This window comes from Pteronotus mesoamericanus, unplaced genomic scaffold (assembly GCF_021234165.1).
Source record: "Pteronotus mesoamericanus isolate MK-2021 breed Mesoamerican mustached bat unplaced genomic scaffold, CSHL_Meso_final scaffold_85, whole genome shotgun sequence".
Lineage (NCBI taxonomy): Eukaryota > Metazoa > Chordata > Mammalia > Chiroptera > Mormoopidae > Pteronotus > Pteronotus mesoamericanus.
The window spans coordinates 6,946,473-6,960,896 of NW_026555329.1; the positions used below are offsets into that span (position 1 = coordinate 6,946,473).

A 14,424-nucleotide genomic window follows, 5' to 3' on the forward strand; every position below is an offset into this window, starting at 1 on the left:
CTTAACAAAATACTAGCAAACCAAACTCAACAGCATGTTAAAAGGATCATACCACATGACTGAGTGGAATCCATTCCTGGGATGCAAGGATGGTTCAACATATGCAAATCAATAAATGTGATGCATCACATTAGTAGAATAAATAATAAAAAGTGGTATTTTTTTAAACTTCATTGAATTTTTTGATAACTAATATGTATCAGAATACTATAAAACATAATATTATACAATAACTATAATACATATTACAAGATATATTAATTTAACACTTTTAAAATATATTCAAATCATGAGTTTTTTCAAGAAAAAGTCCCATTTGGAATTCTTCACAACTTATGAAAAATAATTAGATGCAGCAAATCCATTTTGCTACCTCAGATAATCCTGAGGATTATAAATTCATAATCACATACAATTTTCAGACATAATAAAAAATTTAAAAACTATGGAGTACAGAAAAAAACTATTGTAGGGAAATATTTTTGTCTTTCACTTATCTCAAATAAACGTCTATTTAGTAAGAAAAATGTGCTGTGTAGTGACTTGTAGAAACTATTAGCGGTTGTTGGAACATTATGGTTCTTCACTGTCATGTTAGACTAAAGTTTTTACTAGGATTTTCAGCAAAAATTTTAGAACTGTTCTTTTATATTGGAAGCTATTTTATGATTTAATATTCAGCAAGGTATCCATTTTATAACTCCACCTTTGGCATTGGTATAAAGTATATGTATGTGTGTACATGCATATATGTATGTATTCAAAGACACCTCTACTATAACGGAAACATAACATAATAGAATGCTTTTGAAAGTCTTTGTGAGAAAGTTTCTTTTAGTGATACCATAGTCTTCTGCTCTATGGCCCACAATATCAACCAAATTCTCAGTAGGCTTGGTTACCACATTTCCCTTGAATTCTAACCCTTGTTGCTCTAAAATCCATGGGAATAGAGTGGTCAGTTTACTTTGGTTTGAGCCTAAATGCATACTTTAAAGTGACTCTTTAAAGAAACCCATTAAAAATCCTCCCACTCTGAAAGTGTTCTGCCAAGACTAACTCAAAACCACAAAAGATTCAGATTGGTTCCAAGTTGGAACCTGTAAGAACTGTGTGGGCCTTCAACTCAGCAAAAATTCCATCTTTAACAGAAACTGAGAATATTAAACATAAGAATACAAAGTAGTTTTCCAGACCTAAGAGTAGTTGGGATAAAATTATGGAACTCTACAAGGGAATTCGCAAGTGCAAGTCCTTTTTCTGAATGAAATGAAAGGATCACAGCGATCTCTGGAGAAGAGACAAGGTCTTGGACAGAGGAGAAATTTGACCCTGCCATGGAGTCATTTTGTGATCTGGGCCTAGCGACCCAGTCTCATGTTTACTGTTTCCTAGTGAAGTGAATAATTATAATGGTGACGAATAACTTGTTCATCAGATAACTCTTCACATTAGGAAAAATTCATTACTTTATTCTTTGTTAGCAATAGTAATAATAGTTCACAGACATTAGTAATACTTGTAGCATGTATAGGTGGGTGGTCTCTTATATATTAACTCTATTCTGAGCAGCACTCTGCTATTCACTGTGAAAAACATTATATGAAAGTTTCTATAAATATTAGATGTTACTATTATGCAAAGAGGCAATTGAGGCTTAAAAGACTTAAATAACATGTTCAAGATGACACAACTGTTCAAGTGGCAAAGCTAAATTTGTCTACTCCAAAACCTATGCTCTTAGCCCCTGTACTACTCTGCCATTCTACAAATCTGAAACCTATTGTGAGCTCTGAAGTTTACAGGAACATTCTAACGTACACTATCCTTGGTATCAAAAGGTGAAAAAAGTGCCTATGTTCTCAGCTGCTTTGAGGCTCATTTTTCCTCCCACTGAATCTCTGAGCAAATACTCCCTGTGACAGACTGAGGTTGAACCTCATTTATAAACTGGACAATACAATGTACCCTCTGATATCAATGGGTTGTGGTGTCTCCACCCCTATCTTTTAATAACAATATCTACTGTTTTCTGAAGACTTACTCTTTGCTAGGTATTGGGCTAAATGCATTACATACAACTGGGCCTTCCATCCTCACTATAATTCTGTGAAGCGGCATTGTAATCCCATTGTAAAGATGAGGAAATTGAGATTCAAAGTGTTTATCATGCCCTAAGAGAGTTGATCAGTGATCGACCTGAAGTTTTTGCTCATTTATATCTGGACCTGAAAGGGGGGAATAATAACAGTAATAATAACAACAATAAACCTAAATATATACCTAGACATCTGTCTTATATCTACATATATTTATTTATATATAAATATATATATTATATATGAAATTAATATTATCAGATCAATGTTTAGAGAGAAACTGCTACTAGGAGATATTTTAGGACCCACGCTGACAGCTCACTGCACACATGGCTCAACAATGAGTCTTTGGAAGCAGGAAAGTAGGCCATGGCTTCTTTGTGTTAATTAAATTGTGATTCTTAGAACACCTATGTCAACATGATGAGTGCTGAATAAAAATGCAGATTCTTGAGCCTCTCCTTAAACTAGTGAATCAGAATCTCTGGAGAGTATGACCTGGGGAGTTGCATTTTAGACAAACACCAGAAGTGATTTTATTTGAATGAGAATTTGAGATCATTGCTTAAGGTAAAAGACACTGGCTCTATCCCTGGTTGTTTTTATATATAGAATCTTTTTAAAGTTCTCAAGGGAGAAAAAATAACTTCTCAGGGACAATGATATTTTTATTTCAGAATATGAATTATGAAAGATTACATTAGTGTGGCTCTGATGTGTAAAATCTCCCAGTCAGGCAGCCAACACTCATTAATCTATTTTGTCTACCAACAGGCCATCAATTCCATTCTCATTTAAACATCAATTGAAAGAAGAGGTATAATTTGATACAAAATTAATTTCCTCTAGGCAAGGAAACACCAGCTACTCATCTGTGGGGGCCACTTGCTTGTTAATAGCTCCTTTTGTAAATAAATGATAAGTAAAATCACCAGATTTAAATGAACAATTAGGAAAGTTGTTAGAAGCAATGCCTTTCCCTTTCGAATTTTATAAAAGTTTCTCAAATCATTTCTAATCCACAGAGGGTAATTACTTTTCCTTTCATGACTCACAGTATTTTATGCATATCAAAAACAGATTATAGAGAGTTCTGTAAACCGCAAATCCAACTTTATGGACTTTATTACTGAAGTTTTCCTAAAAAATATGAAGTGATTCATTCCAAAATAGTCTCAATGGAATTGAATTTTCCTCTCTCCTGAAGTTTTGCCTAAAAAAATGTATCTCAAGAAAACCTTTGAATATTGTAAAAAATATTAGATTATTAATACATTTACGAAGAAAAGCTATTTTTTACCAAATAGTTAATAAAATATTAGATGTTGAAATTTTAAAATGTACTCAGGATTTGTTTTAATCAGGTCTGGTAAGACATATAGATACGGAAATGACAGTCACGAAAAAAGAAGCTTATACTCTCAGAACCCTAGAAATATGAAATACGTTACTCTACACAGGGCCACATAGGGAAGAACCATGGGTTGGCCAGGAGGTAGAGGAAGAAGGGGAAACTGTGTGCAAGGGCCTTTATTGTGGTTTCCATAGGAAAGGCATAGCAATGCAGGATAAGCAGGCTTAGAGCTGGCTAGTTTGAATAATTTCAGCGGACTTAGGGTGTGGGGGTTGCCTCTAGCTGTTTGGTACCTTGTCTTGGATTGATAGGGCAGGGGTAGTGGCTTGCTCAGCATGTGACAGCCAATAAAGGGGATGGAGGAAGGTATGGGCTCTGGATTGGTTGGTTTTGAAGAAGCACTCTGGGATGATTGTTTGCTGTCTCTAGGAATTAGCTAACCCTGGGAAGGGCAGTCCTTTCATAATCAGCAAGGCCCAAGGTGTCAAAGCATCGTAAAAAAACAGAAAATAAAAAACATGATCAATATGAGGGAAGTTCTTGTGCTGTTAGTATAAAACAGGACAAATTCTTGAATTCATACATGAGATATATCTGTAGCAGATGTGAGTAGGTGGTCTCATATAATACTAACTCTATTCTGAGATCATGTGTTAATGTTCTATCACTTCTGAAGGAGGGAGAGTGTATTTTTTAAATATAATAGCTTTAAATTCATAATAAACTAAGTATTTTAATGACATTTTAAATTTAGAGCAAGAAAAAAAATTAATGTATAGCAACATTTGGCAGCTAGGTCCATCTGTTCTGAAATTCTGCGTATGGCCCAAGAGAAGTAATAATTGGTTTTCTTCCTTGGAACACCTAACATTTGAATATCATGAGTTATTCTTGTAAACTTGTAAATGTGAACTGCTACATCTTAACAGTTGCCATTATAGGCATGGAAGCAGAGGTTATCCAAGATTCCATTGGTTTTTTGATGAAAAGAATATTTTCCCATACAGAGCTAATGCTGTCTAAAGAACCTCTGAGCAAAGTGATGTTGGGTAAAGGGCTCAGATATGTAGTAGAAGTGATCAAAATGTAGACAAAAGGGACAGGAGGGAAGAGTCAGGAATTGCTCAGATGGAAGGCTCTTTGAGCACAACATTTACCCCATTTTCCCAATGTCTTCATCTGGTGAGAAAGGTGGTTTTCCTTGTACCTTCATGGAACATCTACAACAGATTTTATGTGTCTTAGAAGTCTGTACCACAAAAACTTTTTAGGTGACTGAAAGGCTTCAACATGAAAGGCCGCAGTGTTATGGCATGAATCATTTTGACAATTGTACTCTGAACAAGGTTACCTACCTGGTTATTCTTCGAATTTTATGTATTAAACAACAATAACAAAATTGACTATGCCTGAGGGGAATGTATTAATTAGTACTCTTTAGGTTACAAGTGACAGAAATCCAATGGCAAATGGCTAAATGAAAAACAAAGTCTTGGGGTTTTGTTAGCTTCAAGCACAGCCAGAATGAAGGACTAGAATTATGCCTCCCCAAGGCTCTCTCAATCCTAAAGCACTTAAAAACAATAGACCTGCTGGACAGAATCTCTGGTAAAAAATATAATAGATTATAATAAATGTAATAGATATAATAAATATAATATAATAAAGACAATAAAGATAATATCATATCATATCATATCATATCATATCATATCATATCATATCATATAATCCTAGTCTTACTTGGTCTTTATTGCAATCCTGAGTTTAGACTTTGAGTCCTCTCACTAGTCAATTTATTTTTCCCTCTGCTACCAGATAAACATGTCCCTGTTAGAGGTTGCTACTGCAGCCTGGATCGCAGAATATAGATTTGGAACAGACTTTTGTTTAACTCTCTGAGATTTTGGTATGACTAACCCCTGCCCCCTTATTTATCTCTCCTGTAATGGACGTAAGAGTGAAAATTAGAACCCAGGTGTGCCCATGCCTTGCTATTTCTATAGTTCTGATTAGAGAAGAAGACAGTTACATTGGTTCCAGGTGGGGAGGGGATTATTGGCTCCCATTGCTAGGGTCAAAACTGGGGAAGGTATCATTTTGGTATATTCCACAGGAACTTAGAATGGAGATCTCAAATTTCTTCTAACCCAAATATTCTATTGTTCTTTGACATTCCCAAAGAAACCACTGTCCATTGATGCTACTTGGGCTAGTATTATTTGTAGGTTATATAGTTGAGGCTTAACTGTGGCATTAATCTGTGGGACTGACTAGGAAATAAACCATAGTATATAATATTCCTTATATGGAAAAAAAGTTTGCCAAGCTCAAAACAATAGGCAAAATGGCCAACTTTTGAAACAAGCTCTTGCTTTACCTTAGGTTCCAGATAAAATTTAGAACACTCAGATGATGTTTTCTATCACAATACATTAATTTTAAAAGGGTTATTGTGATTCATACTCTACTCACAGGAGGACCACAAAAATTAGTACTTCACAATATTTTATTGTGATAAGTTTGTTTACATATTTATTCCTCGCACTTTTTTCTCCTCCTCAAATCCAGATTATCTTCACAATTTATAACTTGAGATAAAGAGGTCATGTTTCAAGTTCTCTCTATAAAGATGGTATCAGTCTACTCCGGTTCTTCTAAGCCTTTCATTAGTATTCAAATTTTGATGCCTATAGTAGATTAGAATTCTTATTTCATTTTCAGAGATTTAAAGTAGTTTTCCCAAACTCATTATTTTGCAGTTTAAGCACCTGAATCCAAGAGAGATGAGGTAATTTTAATCAGGATCAAAGTTACTGACAATCAAAAATTTAAAAACCAGCATTTTAGTTCTTTAAAATATCAACCTGTAAACTTGAGGATAATTATTCTTAGTAAAATGTAAATAATAATAATAGCTACCCTTCTCTGACTAACTACTCTGGGCCAGAATTCTATTTTACATGATTCTATTTAACCTCCCAAAAGCAGCTTGGCAAGGTATATGTCAACTTCATTGCTTGGGGTATGGAAATTGAGTCCCAGGGATGTTACTCTGTTATAACTACCATGAGATTTTAATGGGAAGAAATGGTTTCTGATCCCAGGTCCCTTGGAAATGCAAGTCCATAGCTTTCCTCAATTGTCACACTGCCTTTCTCCCATTTGGCTTCTACTCTGGCTATCAAATTTATCATCTCAAGTTTCATTTTAAATTACATATTTCATTTCCAAAATAAATATTTATGCACGTAAGCCTCATCTTAACAGGAAGTGGAGAATTAAAAATCGCATAATCACCATGAAAGCCTCTGTGATCGTCCTACGGGAAAGGGAAGTTGTGGTTTACAAGGGGCACATGTGGAGACCCCCTAACTGGGAGTTTGTGGGCCGTTGGACCACAGGAGTGGGGGGAAGGCATTGGGAGGAAAGCAGAGCACATAAATTTACATTTGCAATCCCCTCAAAATCAAGCATAATTTATGGGAATAATTTGGATTAATTAAATATTCTGCAACACCCTGTGAATGCCTTTTCCAAGTATTAATATTAAAAAGTTAGAAGAAGGTATACAACCTTGCAACCACTAGATGTCACTGTTGCTCATGAAATAGAATTGCCCAGTCTCAGGTGAATTCAAGTTTTTAAGGATTGTATGTTGAATGCTTTCTGTCCTCTTCCCTCAAGTTTACCTTTCAATTAAGAGCTATGAGAGGTGTAAAAGAGATCAAACACATGGGTCCTGACAGGAACCCGCGTTTTTCTTGCAAGCGACAAGACAAACCTATGTGAGTAGTTAACAATATTGTGAGTTCATTTGTGATTAACAGAATATTGTGAGTTGCAAATATGAAGGGGAGAGGTTAACAAGAGCTATAACATCTCAGAGAGAGAGATAATTGTAAATTGGAGTTGCTGTGGAAGGCTCCACTGATGTGGGGCTTGGGTGATGTTCTAATGGATGAATAAGAAGTGGTCAAGGTAGGAAGAGAGCAAAGTCATTCCAAGGCGGAATGACATGAGCACAAGCATAAACGCACCGTCCACGTGAAATGGAAAATTCCTTTAGGGGAGAGTGGGGGTTGGTTGTGGAGGAGACAGATTTATTAGACCAGAGGAGCGTTTGAATTTGCCCTCGCTCCTAAATTTACTTCTAAAATTTTGAACAGGAGAGTGATGTGACCAAACTTTCATCGTAGGAAGATTAACTGGGTATTGGGGTCAGGTACCATTGACGAATCACAATTTATTTTGCTCCCTTGTAAACCATTATTTGAGTTTTCTTCCCTGTGTAATTGCTTTATCCCTCTGTTTTTGAGAAACTGGTCTATTTGTCATGTGCCCTGCTCCCCTCCCAGCAAATGTTGACTTGGAAATAGTGATATCTGCCCCTCCCCCAACATAAAATGCCACCTACTTGTCTTCATGTAGAGCAGGGGCTTCAGCTTCTGCTCTGGTCTTGTTCCCAGAGACTTGCCCTCCTCTGGCTGACCAATTTGATAATAACCTGAATTTGTGCTCACAGAGGTTCGGCCAGTCAACTCCCCTTAAAAACAAAATGCTTTCTCTTCACTGAGAGCCCATCTCCAAGCAAAGGCTCCTCTATTCCAGTTGTCATGATGCAGGTGGGCGACTGTGTCAGGTGTTTTGTTTTGCTCAAACTCATCCTAATAAAGTTCTGAGAGTATTCAGAAAAGTTTATACTCTCAGGCCCTTTTTAGATGCTCTGAGGTGAGGGCAGAACGGCTGGCAGGGGCTGGAGAAGGTGGCACTTCTTGAGGGGCACTCTGAAACCCGTCAGTTCGGCTGCATCTTGTTGGTTTCCGGGAGGCCCTCGGCCTCTGGGCTTTTCACAAGCCTCTCAGCTTCCGGGTGGGCCCACGCCGGCATCCCGTTGTCAGGCAGATAGGGTGCAAAGGAGCTGCCAAGGAGCAGGAGGATGGAAAAGCCAACCAAGACGATGCCTCGACCACTCCAGAGGCCCGCCCCAGGGGCCTGCGGGACCTGCGCGAGTTCCAGGCTGTTCTCACACAGATGTTCCACCTCAAGATCCGGGTCCTCCTGAAGCTCGTGGGCGTTTCCGGCGGCGAGGGCATTTCTGGCTGCGGCTGCTTTCCCGCCAGATGGCTGGGGCGCTGGCAGCCCTGGAAGACGTGATCTGTACACAGTCACGTGGAGGATGGAAACAACCGGTAGGGAGAACATGCACAATGCTTTCCATCCATGACTGGGAATCCGCGGAGGCGGAGGGCTGACTTAAACTCGGCGGGCTTCTCACCTCGTGGGCATCTGGCACCCCCCATCCCCGCGTCAGCAAGGGCCAAGTTCTTGCTAAACGAAGGGGAAGACGGCTGTAGTGCCCAGGACCAAGCAGCTATGGCAGACAAGTGTAGAGGCAACACAAAAACTCCCGCGCTACTCTCATAAGGTTTTCTGTAGTCGAATATTCCATGCTTCTGCATGGAATGAACTTAAGAAAATCTAGAGGCTTAAAATTTGTTCGTGGCTTCTCATTGTTCTCAGGACAAGGGCGCTCCGGACTGACATAGTCCCACCCTTCCAGGGTTCCTCTGTGCTCTGCTGTCTGTCCTTCTACTTCCTTGAGTTTGCCATGCTCTGGCCTGCGTGGTCGCCTGATCGTTCTGCTCTCTTTGTCTGGACCTCCCCTCCATCCTGTCCCCCTTCTCATCTCTGACTCCAGGTTAACTCTTTCTTCAGTTTTAGCTCCACCGCCCCTTCCTCAGGGAAGCCTTCCCCAGGTATGTCAGTGTCCTTATGATTTGCTTTCATGAGTCAGGGGCTTGGCCGTCATCGCATTTATCCCTTCTCGGTTATAACCCGTATCTGTGTGTCTAGGTACATTCTGTCCTTCCTACTAGAATGTAAATTTCTTGGTAACTGCCTGCCTTTGCTCACCATCATTTCTAACCTCGTTGCTGTGAGAGACAGTAAAAGTCATTGCTTCTCTACTCTGTGTTTCTGCTGATCCCATGGGAAGTGGTGGTGAGGTGGTGAAGAAACTGAAAGTTCAGAGTTAAATTCCTCTAGATAAGAGGATTCCAGTCCTTTTAGCTTCATTCCAAGTTGTCTGAGAAAAAGCAACTTTACATTTCATTAACATGGCATTGCAATACTGAGCCAATTGCAGCCTGGGCCCTGTAGGACATAGAAACACTAACATTTTCAAATCTGACTGTTAACAATTAAATGGCATGGGGCTATGATTGTTGGACCCAGTAAGTGAGATGAAGCTAAAAGTGTTCAAGCCATTCAGAGGATATTTCCACAAACAAGAAGACCTTTCCTGAAATGACTGCAAAATTATTAGAGATTCTTGGTCAAGACTTAGAGATTACTGCCTCGAGAAATAGAGGCATCTATGGCAGCCTGGGATGAATAGCTTGAAACGGTCTTTTAATTGCAAAAATCAAATAAAAGCCTTTGGACACAATTTTTAGCTAAGTCTTTGTTGCAGACAGTTTATGAATGTGTTGCTTGCCATGTGGCCAAGATAACACAAATATTTTTGGCAGTGATTACAGGATTTTCCTGTGCCCAGCCTACTGAGTGGGTAAGTCATGTTCATACCTTGTGAATGACAAATTATTTTTTTTGGCTTTGGCTGGTAACTCCCTCCTAGTAAACAACGAGTCAATCAGTAATATCATGCAGCTAATCATGTGATTAGGTGAGGAAGAGCAGCATTGTTATGGGAGATGGCTAACAACATTTTATTAAACAGTTCATTGTCATTCTGTTAGGGTTGTCCCAGTTTTACCCCATTTACCCTCCTCTGCCCAGCCCATCCGCTGTTCCCACAGTCATTCCCCACACTGTTGTCCGTGTCCATGGGTCATTCATACATGTTCCTTGGCTAGTCCCTTCCCCTTCTTTCCACTCTTATCCCTCCAACAGAATTTTATATTGTTTTTATTTACATTGTATCAGATTGGATATTTAAAAAAATAATCACAGCCATATTTTCAGTTCCTCATGCTCTTCTAAAATCTTGCCATACTCCCTTAAGGGCTGAGGTATTTTCTCCTCTCTTTGAAACTGGGTGGCATTTTGTAGTTGTCTTGACAAAGAGAATGTGATCGAAATGACACTGCATGACTTACATGACTAGGTCAAAAAATATGATATGGCTTTCACCTGCTTTCCTCTTTTTCAGGATGCTACTCTAAGAGGAAGCCCCATGTTGTGAGGAAGCTCAAGCCACAGGACAGGCTAGGGGTAGGTTTATCATCCCACAGAGCCAGCTAAGGTCTCAGCCTCTACCATTATCAACTCACATATGAGTGAGACTTTGGTTGATTCTAGCCCCAGGCTTTGAGCTCTCTCAGATGTTGCTGGGTCAAGCAGAGATGGGGTGTTCCCAAAAAACTCTGTCCAGATTGCTGATTCATAAACAAAATAACAATTGTTATAGGACATTAAGTTTTCAGGTGGTTTGTTACACGACAATAGATGGAGAAGTAGACCCAAACAGGGAGCAAACCATTCATAGCCATTCAAACCATTATTTCAGCTTGCCTCTGTGCTTTTTGTTGATTCTGTTTCTTGGACCTGAAATACTGTTTATTGTTTTTCCTATCCCATTCCTTTCACTTGTTTAACTTTACCGCTTATTCTTCTTGAAGCAACTCAGGTGTTAGTATCTTTAGGAAGTTACTAATTTTTAGGTATTTATACAAATCATATAAACCCAATCCTAGTCACTCGGGCTATCAGGATCCATTTAAGTGTATGGTGTCTGTACCACTTGGTGCATTCATCTTGATATATTATTCATTTTTTGTACTATTCATTTTTGTATACTCAGGAACTAACATAGTGCCTGGCTCTACCATGTACTTACTACCTGTGTGGACTTAGCCAAATTAGTAAGTGTATCCAAGACTCCCTTTCCTTATCTGAGAAGTAAGATAAAAGGTCCAAATCATAGTGTCTTGTGAAGCTTAAAAGATAAAATAATCTTTTATTTTAAGGTGTTGGTGCATAGTAAATGCTACATAAATGTAGCTATTACAGTTATCAGAGTAACCTTAGAAAAGGAGGGAACACCCAGAATTCCAGAAAGCATATCCAACAAATAATATTTTGAGGTGCATTAGTCAAAGCTCCTGACCCCACTTTCCTGCCTCCATTGGGCAGCTTGGAACCAATTACCTTTTCCTCACAAGATAGTTTTTTTATACACTACCCACAGAGGGAGGGAAGGTATAGCTTAGAAAGGGAATTGATAAGTGGGTGTTGAAACTCATAGCAGAAGCAAATTTTTAAGAATTTTTAAATTCCTGAAAGCCAAGTGCTTGAAACAGATAAGGTGCTTTAAAGTTCAAAAGCTTGCCTTTGGACATGAGAATTCAAAGTCCTGAAGATAATAAGACAGAGATTATGCCCAAATCATTACAATGTATAATTATGTAAAAATTAAAGAGAGAGACCCAGATCCTGCCCTGAATTCTCTCCCAAATTGGTTGATCCAAACTGGTGCATGATATCCCAGGGTTCCTAGGTGGAGCCAAGGGAGACTGGAGACCTTTTAGAAGCCCCATAGTTATAATGGGGCTGGAATAGCAGACCAGCTATGGCATGGTGAAGAGCCTGAGCTAATAGCTCTGAAAACTCCTCATGGAATCCCTTGTACACCAGAGGTGAGAGAAAGGATCCAAATGGAGGTGCAAATTATTGAGAGAGAGTGGACTTGAGGGAACCTGGGGCAAGAAAGGAAGGTATGGACTGTGTATGTGTGCAATGGCTGGTGGCCATTATCATCAGCACCTACCAGCCCATGACAATAAGCACCTATTGATGAGATTTACAGCTCAGTAGACACCAGACATTGTAATAATTACAGTTTGAGGTGGGGTATGATTGGTGTAAATTCCCAGGTATGGGTGAGTAATCTGAATGCGACTTATTTAGTCAAAGATTCTTTTTTTCTTTCATTACTTCATTACTCTCCCTTTAGAATGGAAGGGGTCTTTTAGTCTTTGAGGGAACAGATAGCATGGCGATATCAAAATATTCCAGAAGCCCCCCTCTGCAAGTTCAGTTAGCGGAATTAGGGCAATCTATTGACCATTTCCTGTTGATGGCCCTTCCAACAGCATGAATCTCTTCAATATGGTTTCCCAGTAGTATCAGCCAGCTCCTCCCCAAGAAACCAACGCACAGGCTTTTGTGGAAGCCAGCAGAGAAATATCCCTGTCCTGGAGACATGCTGCTTCCTTAGGACTTACTTGTGGCTCTCAGCAACATTGACTTTCTTATCACTGTAATTTGGAAAAGCACATGCTGTTCTCAACAATCTTGGCAACAGACTTTATGAGAAAATTTTGTGGAAGTTGTCTTTTCCAGTTATAGCTAAACCACCAGGGTCAAATTCTATTTAGCACTCAAGATCTGCTGATGAATATAGTTGCAAAGCCTGCAGTACCCAGAGATAAAGTGCTCTAAATTCCAAATCTTGTACAATTTAGAAGTACAATAGGGAAAGCGATATAGGAGAGCGTTTCTAACAGGGGGTATTCATTAGATTGTAGAGGTTCTTGTCCTAGCTCCAACAGTTACTAGCTCTAAGGCCCAGAATGGTATTTTTACTTCTCTGTTCTTCAGTTTTCTGTAAAATAGACAAAGAATACTTTTCTTGTGAGATTTGGGGATTTAAGAAGAAATGCATACACAGCACAGTGCCCAGCATTCTCAATGAATGTTAGCTACTATTATCATGTTTATTATCATTCTCAGCACTGATGGTGGCAGAAAATACAGACATTTCCTCCTGCTCCATCTTTCTTGTAATCTGAGCACTGATTTTGTGTATTTTTTTGGGAACCTTGTACTGATAATCTTGATTGAAAAACTGCTCATTAAATGGTTCCTCTCTATTTCTGAACAACAGGGGAATGGCACTTCCCCACCTGCTTGAATGTAGGCATGGCCCTGGGGTTAATGAAATAAGAGTAATGATGCTTGTCACCTAAACCAATTACAGTCCAGATGGTACAAGTCCCAAGAGAGGACAGTGGTTACAGAAACCCCTGCCAAAGTGTAGTAGACATGTAGCATGAATGAAAAATAAACTTTTCAGCTTTAAACCTGACATGATTGAAATGATTGAAATATGGTTGTTATCTATTACCACAGGTCTCCCTAGCTCATCCCAGCGGGCATAGAAGAGCAAAGTCCATAAAACCTATTTTACTCTTTGATAACTATTTTATATAGTATACTTTTGTCATTTAAAATTTTTTTCATTTTCATTTCATTGTTCAGAAATTATTTTTCTACAGTGAACTGTTTTTTATGCAAATTCTCAGAAATTGTTAATTCATAATTGTTTCATTCATATCGCATGGCACTAATTCTAGCTTTCGTGTCATAAGCTTTCTTTTGTTGTTATTATTTCTAATAAGCTCAATTTACTTGTTTCAAAATTTGGAAGTATAAATTCTAGTAGGAAAATGTGAATCTTCTGTAATTTTGTAGTAAAAAATAAAGGTTTATTAGAGGCGAGCGGTGCATGGAACAAATTCACGGTCTAGATTGATGGGTTCCAAACCTGCCTCTGTCACTGTCTGCTTTGTCACTTGAGATAAATTTTCTAACGGTCTCTGTGTTTCACTGCTTTCATCTATAAAAGGGATAATATTAGCATCTAACTCATAGGAGGTTTTATAATATCTTATGATAATTTTATGATTAATCTTATGAAAAGGGTTAATAGAGTACCTTTTTCAAACTTCTTTGAATGGTGTCTGGAACTATAAAAACTAAATATTATGTACAGGCTTAACTACTTACTATTTTTTCCTTATTTGTACAAAGTATAATTATTACTTGCACTGCTCTTGTAGCTACTGTATAAATTCTGTTGTCCTGGTCACGTGGCTCAGTTGGTTGGAACATTGTTCTGTAAATCAAAAGTTTGTTCTATCCCTGGTCAGGTGCATGCGGGAGGCA

At 38.5% G+C, this 14,424-nt stretch overlaps 1 protein-coding gene across 1 annotated transcript; it reads right to left on the reverse strand.

The window, feature by feature from the left end:
• Nucleotides 1-8,250: 8,250 nt before the first annotated feature.
• On the reverse strand, nt 8,251-8,658 carry LOC129063038 (NADH dehydrogenase [ubiquinone] 1 beta subcomplex subunit 11, mitochondrial-like). Its single transcript, XM_054564050.1, has one exon. It carries the CDS (start codon nt 8,656-8,658, stop codon nt 8,251-8,253), a length of 408 nt encoding a protein of 135 aa, XP_054420025.1.
• Between the last annotated feature and the right edge of the window lie 5,766 nt (nt 8,659-14,424).